The sequence below is a fragment of the Malus sylvestris genome, chromosome 2 (assembly GCF_916048215.2).
Source record: "Malus sylvestris chromosome 2, drMalSylv7.2, whole genome shotgun sequence".
In the NCBI taxonomy this organism is placed as follows: domain Eukaryota; kingdom Viridiplantae; phylum Streptophyta; class Magnoliopsida; order Rosales; family Rosaceae; genus Malus; species Malus sylvestris.
The window spans coordinates 33,239,677-33,257,873 of NC_062261.1; the positions used below are offsets into that span (position 1 = coordinate 33,239,677).

General features: G+C 35.2%; 3 protein-coding genes across 4 annotated transcripts; 2 read left to right on the plus strand and 1 right to left on the minus strand.

The window, feature by feature from the left end:
- Window positions 1-1,415: 1,415 nt before the first annotated feature.
- Window positions 1,416-6,602, plus strand: LOC126613702 (ATP-dependent Clp protease proteolytic subunit 3, chloroplastic-like). Its single transcript, XM_050281281.1, has 5 exons — window positions 1,416-1,844; window positions 2,182-2,296; window positions 5,077-5,252; window positions 5,969-6,064; window positions 6,150-6,602. The coding sequence occupies exons 1-5, from the start codon at window positions 1,530-1,532 to the stop codon at window positions 6,411-6,413; spliced, it is 966 nt and encodes a 321-aa protein (XP_050137238.1). The 5' UTR covers window positions 1,416-1,529; the 3' UTR covers window positions 6,414-6,602.
- Window positions 6,603-7,660: 1,058 nt separating this feature from the next.
- LOC126613704 (65-kDa microtubule-associated protein 5-like) lies at window positions 7,661-9,684 on the plus strand. Of its 2 annotated transcripts, none has more exons than XM_050281283.1 (3): window positions 7,661-8,589; window positions 8,675-8,742; window positions 9,162-9,684. In XM_050281283.1, exons 1-3 carry the CDS (start codon window positions 8,368-8,370, stop codon window positions 9,358-9,360), a joined length of 489 nt encoding a protein of 162 aa, XP_050137240.1. In that variant the 5' UTR covers window positions 7,661-8,367; the 3' UTR covers window positions 9,361-9,684. The 2 variants fall into 2 exon arrangements, with proteins under 2 accessions (XP_050137240.1, XP_050137241.1); XM_050281284.1 differs by having other exon boundaries at window positions 7,661-8,201.
- A 5,426-nt stretch (window positions 9,685-15,110) lies between these two features.
- Window positions 15,111-17,365, minus strand: LOC126613700 (WAT1-related protein At5g07050-like). The gene is made up of 6 exons (XM_050281279.1): window positions 16,958-17,365; window positions 16,719-16,835; window positions 16,341-16,590; window positions 16,072-16,233; window positions 15,834-15,985; window positions 15,111-15,539 (listed from the first exon to the last, which is right to left on the minus strand). The coding sequence occupies exons 1-6, from the start codon at window positions 17,221-17,223 to the stop codon at window positions 15,299-15,301; spliced, it is 1,188 nt and encodes a 395-aa protein (XP_050137236.1). The 5' UTR covers window positions 17,224-17,365; the 3' UTR covers window positions 15,111-15,298.
- Between the last annotated feature and the right edge of the window lie 832 nt (window positions 17,366-18,197).

Sequence of the window (18,197 nt, forward strand, 5' to 3'; positions counted from 1 at the left end):
TATTTTTTAAATTTTTATTTGTGCTCATTTTTTAAACTTTTATTTGTACTCATTTTTTAACCTTTTATTTGTACCAATGAGTTATTAATAATGTACCCATTTGTCTTTAAAATGTACCACTTTGTGTATTGTAAAATGTACCAATTTTTGTTTTTGTAAGTACCATTCTTTTATGTAAAATGTATCTGATTTTTAATGTAAATCCTTTTTTTTTTTAATCTGAAATGTATACATTGTTTATTTTTATATATATAATGTACCAATTTTTTCATATAAAACGTACCACCATTTTTGTATAAAATGTACCAACTTTTAGTATGTAAAATGTACCATATAAAAATTACCAATTTTTTGTATGTAAAAGGTCATTAATATAAGTAATGAAAAATCATGGGTTTTATTTCAATATAATTTATCTTAATGACAAATCATGTCATTAAGATGAATTATACTTTTTTTTATATAAGTATAATTTATTTTAATATTTTCAATTCCAGACAAATCATGTATTTTATTTAGAGGCCCATTAATATAAGTAACTACAAATATCAAATTTTAATTTAAAATTATAATAACCTACATAGAAATGCATTATTCTATTAATTTTATAGACTTCAATCAAAAATTGAAAATAAATAAGGTTTCAATCAAAGAACGTTGATAAATAGGGACCGCATCCAAAGTCACCCTTAAGTTTATGACAGTAAAGTTAATAAAAAGTAAGTTTATAAATACGTGTTAGTCAACAATTGAGCCCCAAATAGGTCACACTCATTTTGGGTAAAAAAAAAATTGATTTCGTCTTTTAACCTCACTTTATCTTTTAAAACTGTCAAAATTAAGTGATTTGACCTCATTTATGTCCACACTAATAAAAATTTAACAATTTTAGAGTTGTAACTTGTAAGTGAAAATTTCATACCTCGCTAATAATAATGACTCATCTCTACCAGCATGATATGAAATGCCTACACTACCTTTTCATTTAACGTCTACAAGTATAATTAACCAATAGAGCGAACTGACTTGATTTTTGATAGTTTCAAATGATAAAATAAGAAATCTAGCTTCAGATGGTAAAAGATAGTTTCAGATGACAAATCAATAAATATACCCTTCAACTTTTGCAGTGTTAGTGCAATCCCAAATTGAGTTGTTTTCAATGGACGCAATTTTAAGTGACAAAACTTTAAGCAGCTTGTGTTGAAAAGAAAAAGTAGATTACCAACCGGGCCTTACTCTAAAAAGAATTATTTTACTTTAAGTTTTGCAAAATTAAATTAAAACTTAATCAAAACTTAAAACTTAATTACCAGCCGGGGCTAATCCACGGCCCAAAAAACCCTGCCGAGCCCAGCCCATTTGGGCACCGGCCCTTCTTAAAAAGGCCGATTTGGCAGTTGTCCTCTTTGTCGAAAAAGCTCTTTCATTTTTCCTTCCATCCCAATTTTCCCAGGAAAAAACAGAGATAAAGGAGAAAAAAAGTTCAGAAACAAAGAAGAGAGAGAAAGCACACTCACAGGAGAGAGATGATGACGTACGCAGCCACAGCTTCAAGGCCGCCGTGTTCTTCACAAACCCAAGTGCCCATTTCACCGATTGTGAGGGGCACTGCCCTCAACAGCAGCAGCAGCAGCTGCAGTGGTATTACCAGTTGCCGTCGGAGAAGCAGTGGCGTCTGTGTAATTAAGGCCATGAAAAGCTCGTCTCCCCCAAGACTAACCTTGTCGAGCAACTGGGATTTTCCGTCGGCTACTACTTCGGCTCCAAGGCTGCCCAGATTCGAAGAACTCGATACCACCAACATGCTTCTCCGTCAGAGAATCATCTTTCTGGGTTCTCAGGTTTTCCCTCTCTCTCTCTCTCTCAATTTTGGTTTTCTTGCATCAGTATCTAATTTTTCGACATGGGTTTTGCTGCTACTTGTGAAATTTGCACTCTTTACTGTTTTTTGAAGGTTAAAAGTTAAAAATTTGATGGGATTACTGTGTGTGTTTGTATTTCTTATTTACTAGAAGACTGAACTTGTATGTAAATTTGCACTTTTTTTCTGTTTGTTGAAACTTGAAAGTTAGGAGTTAGAAATTTTAGGGGATTACTGTGCGTTTGTTGTGTTTACTAACTTATGAAGAGGAAGCGTTGCTGTATTTAACTCTCTCTTCAATTTCCGCCCGTGGGCAGGTAGATGACATGACCGCGGATTTGATCATAAGCCAACTTCTATTTCTAGATGCTGAGGACCCCAAAAAAGACATTAAATTGTTTATCAATTCACCCGGTGGTTCTGTTACTGCTGGTATGGTTTAAATATATTCGGCATGTTTGATCCTGGCACCTCTCTTCTTTCATTGCTTTTGATTCTAATATATCCCTGGTATTGGAGATAACAAGACATACAAAAAACTACATATTGTTATTACATAAGTAGGTAAATCGATTTTCAATTGTCAATTGTAACATAACTTGAAGCATTGGCATGCAAGTTAAGTAGTAAATGAGAACAGCATATCATAACGCCAGGCTTTGGTAACAAAGCACAAAGGATTGCATGCATTTACTACCTTATTTTTGCAACATAATGGATGAGGAAATGTTAAAAGGAGAGCACTGGAAGAATAAACTGCCAAGACGTTGAATATCCCTAAGAAAAAGATTATTCAGGAAGTTGTGTCAATATACTTCTTGTGTTAACTTTTCAGAATGACCCTCTCAAACAATTTGAAAGGTTAATGTAACACCTAAGATAAAGATTGTAGCTTGGGCAATTGCTCTTTGTCTGATGTGCAGAAATCATGCAGATGCTTAACCATTTGCTACTCCATTCTCCAGATGCTTATTCTTTGTGGATCAGGCTGATTTTAGTTGGGCAATTCTAGCCTCTTGTGATGCTCTGTTATAAGAAAATTAATGTTTCCCGGAGGTCTAAAAGGGTTTGGTGCTAGAGAGCGTGCTGTGTAAGGAAACTTTTTGGTGGTTTGGTTGGAGAGAAATGGAGGTATTTGAAGGTGTAATGGGGAGGAGGTGGATCATTCAATTCCATGCGTTTCTGGATTGATCTTTTCGTTCTATTCTTTGGTTGTGGTGCTGTTATCTTGTAGTACAATGTTGGCAATTAATTTTTTGTGTTGGTTTTCTGTTTTAGATGTAAGTTAGATGTTTGCTCTTTTAGGTGATACCTTGTCCCATGTGTTGTATCTTATCTCTTTTATTTGATCAAAGCTGCTCTCCTCATAAAAAATTGAAGAGAAAAAAAAAAATGAAAGAGAGTTGAGAAGTAGAGATAGCTATCTGTGTCATTGTTGATAATCTTTAATGCCTATGGAATCACTAAACTTTCAGAATGCAGACATAAAGTAATTGCATTATGTTCCTTTGATTTTAGAGTTTTCTACAAGAAAAAGTGTTTAGATTTCTTTTTCCCATCCTACTTGAAAAAATATTTTGAGTTTTTTCCATACTAGAAAAGTGTTTCAACTGTTTTTCTGCCATATACGGTGCCTTTGGAGTATAAGCAATGTCTATGGCTTATACGAAAAAGTCATTACCAAAAAAATATTGTTTGTATAATTTTATTATAAATATATTTTGTGTGCCTTGTGAAGATAAGTATTGACTTTTTGATCTGATTGTCCATTTCTTTTTATTAATTTTCTTTTCTTCTACTTTGGATATGAGAGCGTAGTTAAAATAATACACCATTGATTTCTATTGACATGTAACAATAACAACAACTTGATAATTAAAAGTAGGGTATGAATAGACCAGTCACTAGTGTTGTTTATTTATAGAATCTGTCAATTTCTAATTATGTATTGCATCCAAGCTATTGCATATTTCATAAGCTTTTTGTCTAATTTAATTGAGGAAGCTCAAGGGTGTGTGTGCATGGTCATTGATTATGCTAAACGATTTAACCAGTACCAACTTTGGGATATTGGTAGAGAGATTAAACCAGCACACACTTTATAACTAGGATTTGCATCAAATTTTTTTTTCTTGATTTTTTAATTTTTTTAATTCTCCGAGTCAGTATTGTAATTAAGCTATGATATCTTTTATATCGTTTTAAATACTCATTTTGAGTAACCTCAAGGATATATATCATGCATAGTCTTTAGTTTCTACAAAAACACTTCAATAGCACCTACCACGGATGGTGGATAGTTTGTGCAATGGAATCGATATATCTGTATATTATTTTGAACTTTTAGTCCAATTCTTCCCAGTGTAAACCACTACATGACATGTTTTGGAAATCTATAGTTGCCTGAAGTACATGGTAAAAAGGATTTATGTAGGTGAGCAAGGTGTAGCGAGCAAAAGGTTTGGTTGGGAATAGACTAAATTTTGTTTATAAAGTTATAAAAAGATGATAGTAAACAAGAAGAAATACAAAGAAAAACAAAGATGATTAGCTTGGGGATAGAGTGAGTCTGCTCCCCAAAGGCATATTCTATGTTCTTATAAAAACCAATGTGAAGATGATTTTAGTGTAAGGGACAAAAACGATTAGCTAGGGGAATTAGACAAGCAACAATGACTTAAAAAGGAAACAACAACACAAGAAACTAACAAGTGATACGGAATGAGGAGGGAGATTCTAAGTTGATTACTGTGTGGAACAAAGAAGATATGTATGGTTTGACGTTTGGGTCCCTTTTGTAACATCGAACAAAATTGGAGTGATATATGTTTGACGTGGGGTTTTGTTTTGAGTCCACATGGTTCTTTTATCTGAAACTCCAACAGTTTATCTGTTGTTATGCGTAATGCGTATTGAAATTTGAATGAGATAGAGAACGGGAAATTTTTGTGGAAAGAAAAGAGGACAGAAGGCTGAGTAGGCTAGTGTCAATGAAAAGATTGAATGAGTTTTGCTGAAAACAAATAAAATAATTGAAAAAGTTTCTATCTATTTCTGCTTTTGGGAAGCAAAGTAGCTGTTCTCCAGCTTAGCCTCACCCCACTCCCTTGTTATTGTGATGCGACGTGTGTTGGATTGAGTATTTTTTTTCTTTTTAAAGTTCTCCACATTATTCTTCTTTTATGTTCTTACCAACCTGCCCCATCTTGTAGGAATGGGAATATATGATGCAATGAAATTGTGCAAGGCAGATGTTTCAACTGTTTGCCTGGGGCTTGCTGCTTCTATGGGGGCCTTTCTCCTTGCTGCAGGCTCTAAGGGAAAGAGATTCTGCATGCCCAATGCAAGAGTGATGATCCATCAACCCCTTGGAACTGCAGGAGGAAAAGTAAGTGCTTGTTTTCTGCTTATTGCTGTTGATGTCCATGTTTTTAAGTACTGTTTGTTTTCCATAATGTTTTCAACATGATTATAAATCTGGCTTTTCACGGATACCAATATCTTTATCCTTGATTCCACTGCATGTAGATGATGTTATCTAGTGTTTTTATCACGAAGTTGTAGCCGACCATTAGTTGCTTAAGATGCATTTACAAACTTAGTTTCCCCAAGCCTGATAGTCTCGGGTTTGAGGCATGGTATATATTATCATATGTTGTTCTTACAAAGTTATAGACGACCATTGTTCTTTAAGTTTGTATTAGCTCACCCCAGCCTGATAGTCTCTGGTTTGAAGTATGGTCTATGGTAGTAAGCATCTTCTTTCAGAACATTATTTCATCAATTTGATTTTTTTGTAAGAATCTACGTTCTATTTTGGTTTGAAAATTTGATGTTCTTTTTAAGTTCTAACTTATGCACAGGAAGGTAGAACAATGCAGATATGCTCTTAGATTATGTACTTGGCAAGTTCTCGTTTAGATTTATTTTATTTTTACAACGATGGCTAAACTTTTGGTATTTAACATATGATGCATGCATTACCTGTATCATGGAGGACACATACGTATTGTTTGAATATGCTGTTAAGATATTGTTTTTTGTTTACAAGGCTGATACATTTATCGGCATTTCATTATTTTACCCTTTTGCATGTGAGTTCAGGCAACGGAAATGGGTATTCGAATCAGAGAAATGGTGTACCACAAGATTAAATTGAACAAAATATTTTCAAGAATCACAGGGAAGCCTTTAGAGCAGGTCAGGCATCAGATAAGATCTCTCCATAGTAAATATTCTGTGACGGTCTCATTCCCCTTTTTTTAAGTTTATTTTGTTGGTGCAGATTGAAGAGGACACAGACCGTGATAATTTCATGAATCCTTGGGAAGCTAAGGATTACGGGTTGATTGATTTTGTTATCGATGATGGAAAGCCAGGCTTAGTTGCGCCCGTTGGAGATTTCACACCTCCACCCAGAACACGAGTCTGGGATCAATGGAAAGTTGAAGGGAGCAAGAAATCGAGAAAGAACTTGCCCTCAGAGCAAAGAGTTTCTGACAATGGGAGAGGGGCTGAGAAGGAAAAGGAAGCACCCACTGCTATATGAAACATTATACTAGTCTTGTGCTTTTCACCTCTGGTTTATTTTGATTATGTTGTAATGCTCACTCCTCATAGTATTGTAACGTAGGTCATTTGTCAAATAGTGAAAGTAGATTATTCAATATCTGCTCGGAGATTGACATATTTCTCAATTTTACGTGTCGGAAAGGGCACATTTAGATGTTTCACAGAATTTCTTCTCCGTCCTCTATCGTATCGTTGGCGTGTACTCCTTGCTAGTGGCGGAGGGTTTTGGCCAGAGTAAAACGGCAAACTTGTTAAGTGTTTGGCTATGTTCATTAGGTACTTAGCTGGCCAAAACCCTCCGGCTAGAGGAATGGGGATGCGTTTGGACCTTTTCTTGTTTGTCAATGTTCATTCGCACAAGTTTTTTCTTTAAAGACAGACCAAACTAACGATACTCCGATAACTGGCTGGCCAAATAGCGTCCCCAGCCACAAGTATAGCAACATCGGCGATGAGTGTTCCGGCGTGACACGCGAAAGGCCTAACCCAGCAAAGAAGTATCTAAACGTATCGCTTTGAGTTTACTAAACAAATTACAATTTGAGTGTATATGTCAGTTTATGATTTACAATTAAGCAGTTGTGAGGAGCTGAGCCGTGTTCAGTAACTCGGCCTCTGAAACTAAACCAACAAGAAGATTGATAGCAAAACCTTTCATGCAACATCAAGATCAAGTTGCGCTTGTGATGCCATATGTGGTAACTTCAAAAGAACCTCCAAGACAAGAGGACAATGCCGGTGGAGTAAGGTCTCAAGGTCTCTTGTCTAATACGTACAAGCACGGTGCTTCAATTCAACTAACATGTTGATTACTTTGGAGTATAGAGTTGTTGTACAGGTTTAGGTTAAAACCTGAAACATATAATGCGAGCAGTGGCGGTAACTAACTGGTACAATAAAATATAACACACTTTACACTGATCGCTTAACAAGCCCTTGTTTCGATATGGAAACAAAAAGTTAGCGTCGGGATAAACAAGATCTTGTCACACTCGATTTACCCTTTTGCACTCCTTTTGCAAGTGCAGGGAAATTGTGAAATATTCGGTTTGAAGCGCATGTTGCTAAAGAGGAATTCCATAATTGCAACCCTAAACAAATGACTCATTAAGTTTTATTTTATGGGAGTTGTGTCATTGAAACCTCATAAAGGTCATAATTGGTTCCGAAACTGAAGAAATCACGAGAAAATTCCTATATGAAAAAATGTAAAATGATATTTTTAGAGTGCTAATATCAACAATGTAATGTAATTTATTTGAGTTGTGAAAGTCATATTCTCTTTATTAGGCCTTTTCTCTCATGGTCCGGGCCCGGCCGATCCATTTCACTGATGGAGGCCCCAAAAAAAAAGAAAAAGTTAAGAGAAAAATAAAAAAACAAACCGGAAACAAAGGGCACTGTTCTTGGCGCCAATTTTTGGAAAAATACGTACCCCTCCCCCCTCTCGCATTCATAACTCACAGTTAACCATATCTCTATCGATCTCTAGGGATCTTCCAGGTTCCAATTTTAATTCGTCAAACAAACCCGGAAAAATGGTGTCGCAATCGTAACGCCACCACATTTCTCTCCCCCTCTCTCTCTCTGGGGTTTTGTTCGTCCCCTTTCTCCTCCAATATCAGTTACTGCTAGTCTGCTACTACTCAGATCTTCAAAAAGACGCCGCGTCAATCCTAACATTTCGTCACTCGCGATGACCGTGAAGCCGTCGTACCTCTCTCCCTCTCGTACCACCTGCGCTTCTCTCCTCCGCAAATTGCAGGTTCCATTTCTCTCTCTCTATCTGGTTTTCGTTTCTTTTTGTTTTCCAGGTGAATTTTGGTATTCTCGGCGGAGGAGGAGGAGGAGGGTTTAATTGGAACTTTGGATTTTGAAAATTTCACATAATTTGGGATGAAATTGGGGAGAGTGAGGATCAGAGGGACAAGATGCTTCTACAGCTTGAGCAAGAGTGTCTTGATATTTACCGGAAGAAGATCGAAATGACCAGGAAGCACAGGGCCGATTTGCACCGGTACTTACCCGACGGTCAAACCCAGATCAAGGACATTGTTTCGGCCCTTGGGAAGTTGACTCCTTTTCTAGCGAAAGAGGGACCCTCGAAGACCAATTGTCTGCCCTCAAACCTGGTGTGGACGAATTGGAATCCTGTATGGTTTATTAGGTGTTTTTGTTTTTATAACTTGTATGTTTTCTTAATCTTCTGTGCTTAGTCAACACCTACATCCATTCCAGGTTCCCCTGTTACGGAGGAGTACACTGCACAACGACAGGAGAGTGAGGAGGATAAGCGTAAATTTCGGGTATGCTTAGACTTGCTACTTCTACTCACGCGTTCGCTAATATGCAGATGAAACACCTTTCCATCTTGACTTTCATGCTTTCTGCAGTGCAAATAACGTACAATGCCCATCTTATGATCCTTTAGTTTAATCTGTTGCGTAAAATGCTAAATGTAGCCTAATTGCTACCCGAAAAGTAGAAATAATCTCATTGTTCTTTGTCAATTTGGCGACTTTAGTCTCCTCATATCCATGTGTCTGTCCTGACTCCTGGATATGGTAGATCATCTTGATAATAGTTATAAAAACATGCTATCACTATGTATCACCGTTCATTCGGCATATTCATTGTTTCTGCTGCTCTCATGGATTGTGCGGGGCATGCCAATCGAAATTAGGAGAAAGGTGATAACAATTTGGCCTATGGTTAATCTTTACAGGAGCAAAAACGGCTTCAAGAACAATTTAATGCAGAACAGGAGGCAATCTTTGGTTCAAGGCCTTCTACAAAGAAGCCACTGGGACAAAGCACCAGCGCTAACAATATGGTTGGCACACCAATCAGTCGACGTACACCCTTGGGCCGTCATAGAGTGTCTCAGCTGGGAAGGAACGCAGAGAAAGCGGAAGGGCACATAACGCAATGCCCATTAACTATGTTGCTCTTCCAAAGGACGAATCAGTTTCTCGGAGAAACTAAAGAGCACATCTCAATCACTAGTTTCGATTAACCAGATTCCAATCGACAAATTCGTCGAAAGGATGAGGACAATTCTCATGTAAAAAATAAAACCTAGCTTGGTTTTGATTCTGTTATTTTCTTGTAATAGTTTGTTAGTTTATTGAGTTAGTTTTGGCTAAGTTAGTTTTGTTTGTTAGGCTTAGCGGTCCACACAAGTGTGTGTGTGTTGAGTTTTGTATAAATACCACTTGTAAGATTATTATTATTCAATCAATGAAAGTACCAGGCTTCTTCTCACATTAGCAGTTCAATGTGATTGGTTTTTGAACCAACTTGATGTGAGCAAATACCTTCTTACATGACAATCTTTGAGAGACTGTTTTCATGAAACAACCACCAGGCTTAATTTGAAGACCCTAGTAAGCCTCATCATATCTGTCAACACCATAAATCCCTCTATAGTTTGAAACAAGCTCTTAGAGTTTGGTATGAGAAATTACATGGTGCTTTAAATTCTCTTGGTTTCATTGGTTCCCATAATGATCACTCATTATTTGTCAAAAAGGGTCCCTCACTGGTTTTTGTTCTAGTGTATATTGATGATATCATTGTGACTGGACCTTCTTCTCAAGCATGTCAAGATACTATCTCTAAACTCAGTGCCATGTTTCCTACTAAAGATCTTGGACCATTACATTACTTTCTTGGTCTTGAAGTTAAAAGATCCTCCACTGACATCTTTATTTCTCAGACCAAAAATATATGGGCAAGAAAGCAAAAATGGATGGTGCGAAACCTTGCTCTACTCCACCGAGTACTTCAAAATTGGATCATTCATCTCCTCTACTTACGAATCCTGCAGATTATAGATCTCTTGTTGGTGGATTGCAATATCTCACATGAACCAGACTTATCCTTTGCAGTTAACCTTGTATGGCAGTTCATTCATAGTCCAGGGCATCTCATTTCCAAGTAGTCAAACGAACTCTTAGATATCTCAAAGGCTCTTTGGATCTTGGACTATGGTTTTCTAAATGTTCTACACCTCTCATTATAAATGCATTTTCAAATGATGAATGGACATGTTGCTAGAAAATCCACAAGTGGGTTTTGTGTTTTCCTGGGCAACTCCATCATTAGTTGGAGTGCCAAGAAACAACTTAGATAGCAGGGCCATCAACTGAAGCAGAGTATCGATCATTCGCTAACACTGCCGCATAACTTACTTGGATATGCAAATTGTTAGTTGATGTTGGTCTGATTCTTCCTTGTCCTCCCAAGCTGTTACTTGTAAGAAAATAATTGAATATGATATAACGTGTTACTTGTAAGAAAATGAGTTGTCAAATATTTTAAGGTTTTGGATCTAAACTAATATGATTTTGTAGCTAATATGCATTTAGTCCTAGAAATGAGAACCTTAGGAGAGCAAGACTCTTGTATTGTATCCTCACGAAAGAATATTAAGATCGAAGAAAAACTAGAATCGTATTTTCAACGAATCCGGAAGAAGTAACTCTTATTCCTCTCATTTTTAATCATTAGTATTTCTGTTTATGTTTTTAATAGTTAATTGTTCTTTCCTTTTTTATTTTTATAGTTACAATTTTGAAGTTTTTAATTAGTATTTTGAAGTTTCGTACATTAGGTTTGATGATGGAAATAGTTTAACATTTCGTATTGGATTCTAATACTTGTTAAAGTATCAGAGTTTGCCTCTAGAGCAAACTTTTTTATGCTATGTATTTATTCAAACTGTTTTATGCTAGGTATTTATTAGTGGGTTCTGAATACTTCAATCGTTTTACCTTTTAGTGCCTCTCCTCCTAATCATATATGGAACTCGACCAAAATAAAGTTTCTCCAAACTAATCATGAACAACTGCTTTCTTAATATTTTATATAAACCCCTAAGATTGATAGAAACACGAATGCGCGCGACATACATAAAAATTTGCAAAGAGAGCTGACTTTCGTATATATTTTTTAGCTTTTTACACACTTTTTTTTTTGTCATCAGATTGAATAAATTAAATGAAAACAATAGATAAAATTAAACAATGGCATGTAATAAAAAAAAGGCTGTGTTTATAATTTTCCATTTGAAAAATGAGAAACATAAATCGAATAGCATATAAGTTAAAGTAGCAGCTAGTGGGAATAATTTAAACGGATTTGGTTTTGATGAATGTAGAGTGTCTCCATGATACTTAGCAACATTCACTACTACAAAAGGCAGCACACGGCAGCTACAACTAGTATGTGGAGAATCAACAGTTGTTGCATATGATTAAACAAACCCTAGTGGTTGCCATGCATGCATGCAGATAATTACGCTTGTAATTGTATTATTTCTACTCTGAAAAATGGATGGATACTCCAATGGCATGTCTATTGTGTGTGAGACAATATTATAATTAACAAACATATTAATATTATATTGTGCATCTAAATGGAATTATTTAACTAATCGATACGTCCATTGTAAACACATTACTTGAGTTTTTTTTTTGTTTTTGGCTTTGTTCATGATTTGTATAGTTGATGAGTAGGATCTGCACCACAACATGATGTTCCCAAATTGGTACTCAGGCTGCTCATGCATAGATTAGGATCCAACTAAAACACAAGTAGGAAGTTAGGAATTAGCTCTGAGCTTTTTTTCTTCCGTTTTTATATATTTTGTGAATTAAATGTCTCCTTTGAATCAATACCAACTCAAATTTTAAAATATAAAAATATTACAAAAAGAGATTCTGAATTTCTGAGTGGAATGAAACCTGGTTGGGGCACTTTCAGAACCAAGTGGGGCACATTTTTGTAGAGACGTCTAGAACTAATATGGTGAAAAGATGATAATTGAATACTATAAGCAGCCAAAAGAACGTTTTATTCGATAAACTTTCATTGAAATACAGGCATGTTTCAAAGCTAAAGCACATGCATGTTCATATCTGCATATTTTAGTGCACATAAGAGATCAAATTAATATAATATAGTTGACATAAGTAATAGTGAATACATTTTTCTTTTTGATAAGTTTTGTTTTTTTATTTTTATTTTTAAGTAGAAAAAAAATTAAACGAGGTTAACTCTTTGATATTGATCGTATATAATGCTGTGGCGTAGAATGCTTGCTTATATCGTCAATGTGGATAAGGTTGAAAGTTTTGCTGCCATCATCAAAGTATATATCTCCACAGTCTAACATTATCATTTTAAAATTAATTTCCTTGATTTTGTTTTCTGCTGGGATATATGTGTGTGTATATAGATATATGTATATATACGTATCAAATCCAATTTGTTCACGACACTAAGAATCCAGAAAATTATCAACCATTTTGTGCAAGGAGAGAATATATTGTGGTAATCTTGCGTACTTGATGATGTGAAAGCAGATAGATATCCGCATATATACATGGCTGTGGGTGATATTCTTTGTAATAAGGAACTGATGCAATTTGTCCACTTAAAATTTATATGCTGTGTGGAGAGTGACGGAGTCCGGTGGATAATGGGAATTAAGTACAGATCCTATGGAATTACTATTTCATGGAATTTTAAGCACACTTTATGAAATTGGTCGGAAAGATATATACAAATTTAAAGGGCTTTGGAAGCTGAATGCATTGCCGACTAGGTAACCAAAATTATGTTTAATAATATCAAATGATTACTTTGTATTAATTGTACTAAGCATTGAGACAATTATTGGTATATTTAAAACTGACTAAAACAAAGTATTATTGGTTGCTTGAATATTTATATTACAAACTTTTCCTTTTCTTTTCCTTTGGAAAGCTTAAATATTGAGAGCAACAAGACTTGCAAACTTAAAACTCGTTTGGAAGTGTTTTTAAAATAATTGAAAGCTTTTGTGGTAAAGACGCAAGTGAATCTTGAAAAACACTTGAAGTGCTTTCTGATGCTTCTTCGCAGAAACACTTCAAGTGCTTTTGAAAATAAAAAACATTTTCTTTTAAAGCTCTTTTAGTCATTTTAAAAGTACATATCAAATCGCTAAATACTTTGATGGTGCACTTAATTATCATCTTAATAATTTTATTGAAAGTATTATACATATAATAATGCACTATTTATTTATTAGGTGCTAAGAGATGGCGAAAGAATAGCCATTGCAATAGAAAATGACAGCCATTTACGACGCATGCATCATCTTCCAATTAATATGACCTTCAACTTTGTTAGTATGCAGTCAGATGGAATTTTAGAATTCGTAGGTAAAAAACAAGAATGGGACATTTAACAGTACTGTCTTCATAATGGACACAAAAGTTTGAAGGAAACTGATCTTTCTATGGTGTGTTAATAACCACACATATATAATATTTTCCATTATTAACCACATATATTTTTATAGGTGGTGCCATCCACACACGTTTTTTTACCTTTCACATATCCATGTTAACTTTTGTCATCGATCATCTACAAATTCATTTAATTTGACTATGAAAATTAAGAAATATGTGAAAGGTAAAGAAGAGCGTGTGAAAAGCACCATTGTTCTTATATTGCCTCCAACATTGAGAAAGTTATTGTCTATAAACTGATACATATATTAATTAAGTGGTAGATCTCATTCAGTTGTATTGTGGCATTTTAGAACAAAATCCTAGCTATATCCTCATATGCTATTTTAATATAGTTATTCTTTGATGATTAATTTGGGATAATATCAATTCAACGCGTCATGACTTCTTACAAACATGAAGTTTTGTCTTCACAATGCAAGAAAGATAGAGGAACTAATTCAAGGCAGTGCTAGAGTGGATTTGATTTCTCATCAAGCAACGTTATGCATGCAGTTAACTGGCTATTTCGAACGTACAGTGATAAGCTATACATGATACGCTTTCGAACGTAGTAATAAGAAGAAAAAGTCAGAAAACATACGCATGATTAATTTATTCTTTATCAAGTTCATACTCATCCTTTAAGCCGCTAAATCAAGACTCAAATCATTTAGAATATTTTGTTTATTACTATCTATATATAACTAGAAATACAATAAATACAGGTCATCCAATTGAAATATTATGCTCTATAGGTTTTATTTTATTATTTTATTTTATTTTATTTTTTTATATATTTTGTATTCATACGAATTAGAATATATATATATATATATAACACTTAATTTATGCAAAGAATTGCAACTCAAGTTAAAGATTAATAGTGTTTATATGTTTGCAACTGTGCAAGAACGAAATATAAGAGTTATGGTTTATATAATAAAAAATTAAATGAAATAAACTAAAAGTAATTTTGTTTATACATACTACATAAGCACACGAAGTACTAAATATAGCATACCGTATAGATTTGTTATATGATTGATGAAGGAATCAATCATTTGGTAGCTGGTGTCGTATATATACATATTCTGCACTAGAAATATTATAATGGTGGAATTAAATTGTATCAAGGGAATGGAGGCATCGGATGCAAATAGTGGATACAAATCAAATAAGATTCTGGGAACATAAACTAGCCAATATTGACTCAACTAGCTAAAAGGGTAGCCCCAACATATCTCAGTGTCGACCACGCATGCATGCAGTATCCCTTAGTGGAATCTGAATCAGACGTAAGCAACTATGCCACGCGTCACAAACATACAAACATTCCAAATGTGTGTGTGTGTGAGAGAGAGAGAGAGAGAGAGAGAGAGACCAATTGAGAATTGTAAAAGAGGCAATGCGATTCTCTTAATTCCATTAGCTCAAAATCATTACAATATATAACACATTACATTCATGATAAAGCTAGCACAGCAAAACCCCATAAAATTTAAATACTAAAACTCTTAAGAAAATGAGGTGCTGAAAAGACAAAAAAGCCCATTGCCATGCATGCATGATGATCTCTAATTTAGGCTGTTGGCTTTGGGTTGGCTTCCATGGGGGGCTCCTTGATAGGCATTGAAATAGCAACGGAGGAGAGCTTGTAGTGAGCTCCAACATCTCCGTTAATGGTGGACATCGACGTGCCGTTAACTTGAGAACCCTTTATTGCTTCCGGGATCTCCTCCTCTTTCTTCTCCAATCCTTCTTTGTGTTTACCCCACAGGACTGCATAAAGCCCGAACACGATCAACACGGCTCCTAGTACACTGCACGCACAGGTGAAGTTAACAAATCAGCCAAGAGGGGATTAGAAATGTTAACGAAGACTGAAAACAAAATGTTATAGTTATAGGCTATTATTAACAATGTTACAGAGGTAATCAATAACGTGATCAATAAATAGGTCCCAAATAGCATCACTCGAACAAAATTGTGTGGGTGTGTGTATTTACACTAAGAGAATGGTGTTTGTGGATAAAGGTGCTAGAAAGCAATAGAAATGTTCTACACAGGCATACATGCAAAGACGGGGTTTTTAAAGGGAATAGAAAATTAATTACCTTCCAAGAAATATTTTTTCTGCCAGGATGAAGGAACCCATGATTGCTACAATGATCATCATCAAAGGGCTAAATGCAGTTGCAAATACAGGACCTCTTGTCTTCATCACTAGCCCTTGTACATAGTATGAAATGCTTGATGTGACAATCCCCTTTAACAAATGAAAATAAAAAACAAAGTTAGTTTCACTATTCATGAGAGAGAGAGAGAGAGAGAGAGTGAGTTGTTATAACATACAGCATAGGCAGCAGCTAGGAGGTTCATGTCAAAACCAATTTTCCAGGCGGAGGGTTCGTGTTCCATCACAAATGTAACAGCAATAGCCTGTAGAGTTCCTATGCCGCATATCATTGATGTAAGAGACAGCTGATGGTTCTTGTAGGTCTTCAACGCGTTGTTCTGCATAAATTCAACAAACAAATTAAACAAATTTTTTAGATTTTAAATAGTTTTCTTAAACTAAAAAACGATCGAAATGCAGAATTTGTTTGTTCTATAACTCTTACTTGCAACACAAACAAAGAAGCCCAGGCAAGAGTAGCAATGGTTAGCATAATGGATCCCAAAAACCAGTGTTTGTCACCAGTTCCAGTGGTATCTGTGACATATGATTTTCGTGGATGAATATACTTAGACCACAACATCTCTACAATAGGCCCCCTGTACAAGGTCATCAGCATGGCCCCCGCCACTGTCAATACGGTTCCGAGAACCTTTGCTTGGCACCTTACTTTCTTGATGTCTAGCACTTCCATCCTAATTTTCATTCCAAAAAATCAAATTAATTAATATGTACTATATTAATCATGATCATTAACAACTAAATCATAAATTAATGTGCGATTATTGCATGTATACGTATTTGATAGTTATTGTGCCCTTACCGGAATATGACGGCCAGGACAAAAGTCATAGCCGGAAGCATGTTGCTCATGGCACAAGAGAACGTTGGAGACGTAAACTTCAACCCGGCATAGTAGAAGTTTTGGTCAATCACCGGACTACACAATGAAAGGCGTAGGGTTAATAATGTTGTTATGGTTAGGGGAAAATATTAATCAAATTGTCTGACAAGAGAAACATACTAATTTGTATAACTGATTTAACATATATAGTAACTAACCCGAGAAGACCGAGGATAAATATTTGAATGAACATTGAGAATGTCATTTTTGGTTGCTTCTTCCTCTCAAAAAAGAAGGCAAATGGGGCTATAATAGCAGTAGCAATGGCATGTCGATAAACCACAAGCACATAGTGACTCATTCCTCTGTTGAGAGAAACTTTGGTAATGATGTTCATACCGGCGTAGCCAAATTGCAGAGAGATCATTGCAAAGTAGGGTTTTGAGCTCTCAAGAAAGCTGCCGAAGCAACCAGCCTTCTCCATTTTTGAAGAGAAAAAAAACTAAAGGACTTAGCTAATTAGAACTAGAACTGATATATCTCACTGAGAAAAACACAAGGCCAGAGAGGAAACAAACCACTACTCAAAGAGATTATGTGTTTCTCCCTAGAGAGGAGTAAGGGAGTGGCCACACCTATTTATATCAGGTGGGAGGGAACTGTTCGTATTGATATATACTACTGTGCCATTCACCGTCACTCTCAACTTGCGACCCAACTTTCACAAATTTAACATCCACTATACAATAATGTCGGAATTAACGAAATGAACCCTACTTCTACATCGTTTTCTTTTCTTTTCTTTCCATTAAGTATTTCTTTTTGTTTAATACTCTCCGTCTCTCTATTTATATTCCAAATTTTTGCTAAAGATTCCTATATAAGAATCATATCGCTTTTAGTATTTTCTTTGGTATAAAATATCCCTCCTATAGTAGTAATGGAAAATGTGTGTAGTTTCATTCCATTCTTTTTTTATTTATATTATGATCTGCACATACATATCAAAATATTGATACACACACACACATAGGTACATATCGATCGGATAATGTTTCGATTCTTCACCTAATTACCTGCAGGTACATAAACTTTTCTATTAATTTTGTTGTGTTTGAGTTACACGCACGTCGCTAGAGTTAGAGACTGAGATTTTGCTTTTCTGCCAAAGAAACAAAAGATTGAGATTTTGCATTTCTCAAGAATCTAAAAATGAACAAAGACATTTTCTTCATACATACAATACCGGCTTCTTTTTATTTTTTATTTTTTAATACGTTCTGGTGGTATTTCTTTTCGCTTAAAAGTGAGAGGTTTTAGGTTCGAATATTATGGATGATGAATTCGATGCCAAATTAGGCTGTCCATTATGTGGCTTAGGCGAACTCCCCCTCCTCCTACTGTAAAAATATCGATGTACTAAAAAAAAAAAAGTTTACAAGCACAAAAAAAAAAGGG

Excerpts from the sequence above, each read along its gene's own strand:
- LOC126613702 (XM_050281281.1), top strand. The coding sequence starts at position 1,530 with ATGATGACGTACGCAGCCACAGCTTCAAGGCCGCCGTGTTCTTCACAA. Across the intron at positions 5,253-5,968 it reads TTGGAACTGCAGGAGGAAAA|GCAACGGAAATGGGTATTCG; the intron begins GTAAGTGCTTGT and ends ATGTGAGTTCAG. Across the intron at positions 6,065-6,149 it reads CAGGGAAGCCTTTAGAGCAG|ATTGAAGAGGACACAGACCG; the intron begins GTCAGGCATCAG and ends TTGTTGGTGCAG.
- LOC126613704 (XM_050281283.1), top strand. The coding sequence starts at position 8,368 with ATGCTTCTACAGCTTGAGCAAGAGTGTCTTGATATTTACCGGAAGAAG. Across the intron at positions 8,590-8,674 it reads TGTGGACGAATTGGAATCCT|GTTCCCCTGTTACGGAGGAG; the intron begins GTATGGTTTATT and ends CATCCATTCCAG. Across the intron at positions 8,743-9,161 it reads AGGATAAGCGTAAATTTCGG|GAGCAAAAACGGCTTCAAGA; the intron begins GTATGCTTAGAC and ends TAATCTTTACAG.
- LOC126613700 (XM_050281279.1), bottom strand. The coding sequence starts at position 17,223 with ATGGAGAAGGCTGGTTGCTTCGGCAGCTTTCTTGAGAGCTCAAAACCC. Across the intron at positions 16,591-16,718 it reads GTCCTGGCCGTCATATTCCG|GATGGAAGTGCTAGACATCA; the intron begins GTAAGGGCACAA and ends AATGAAAATTAG. Across the intron at positions 15,540-15,833 it reads GAAAAAATATTTCTTGGAAG|TGTACTAGGAGCCGTGTTGA; the intron begins GTAATTAATTTT and ends CTGTGCGTGCAG.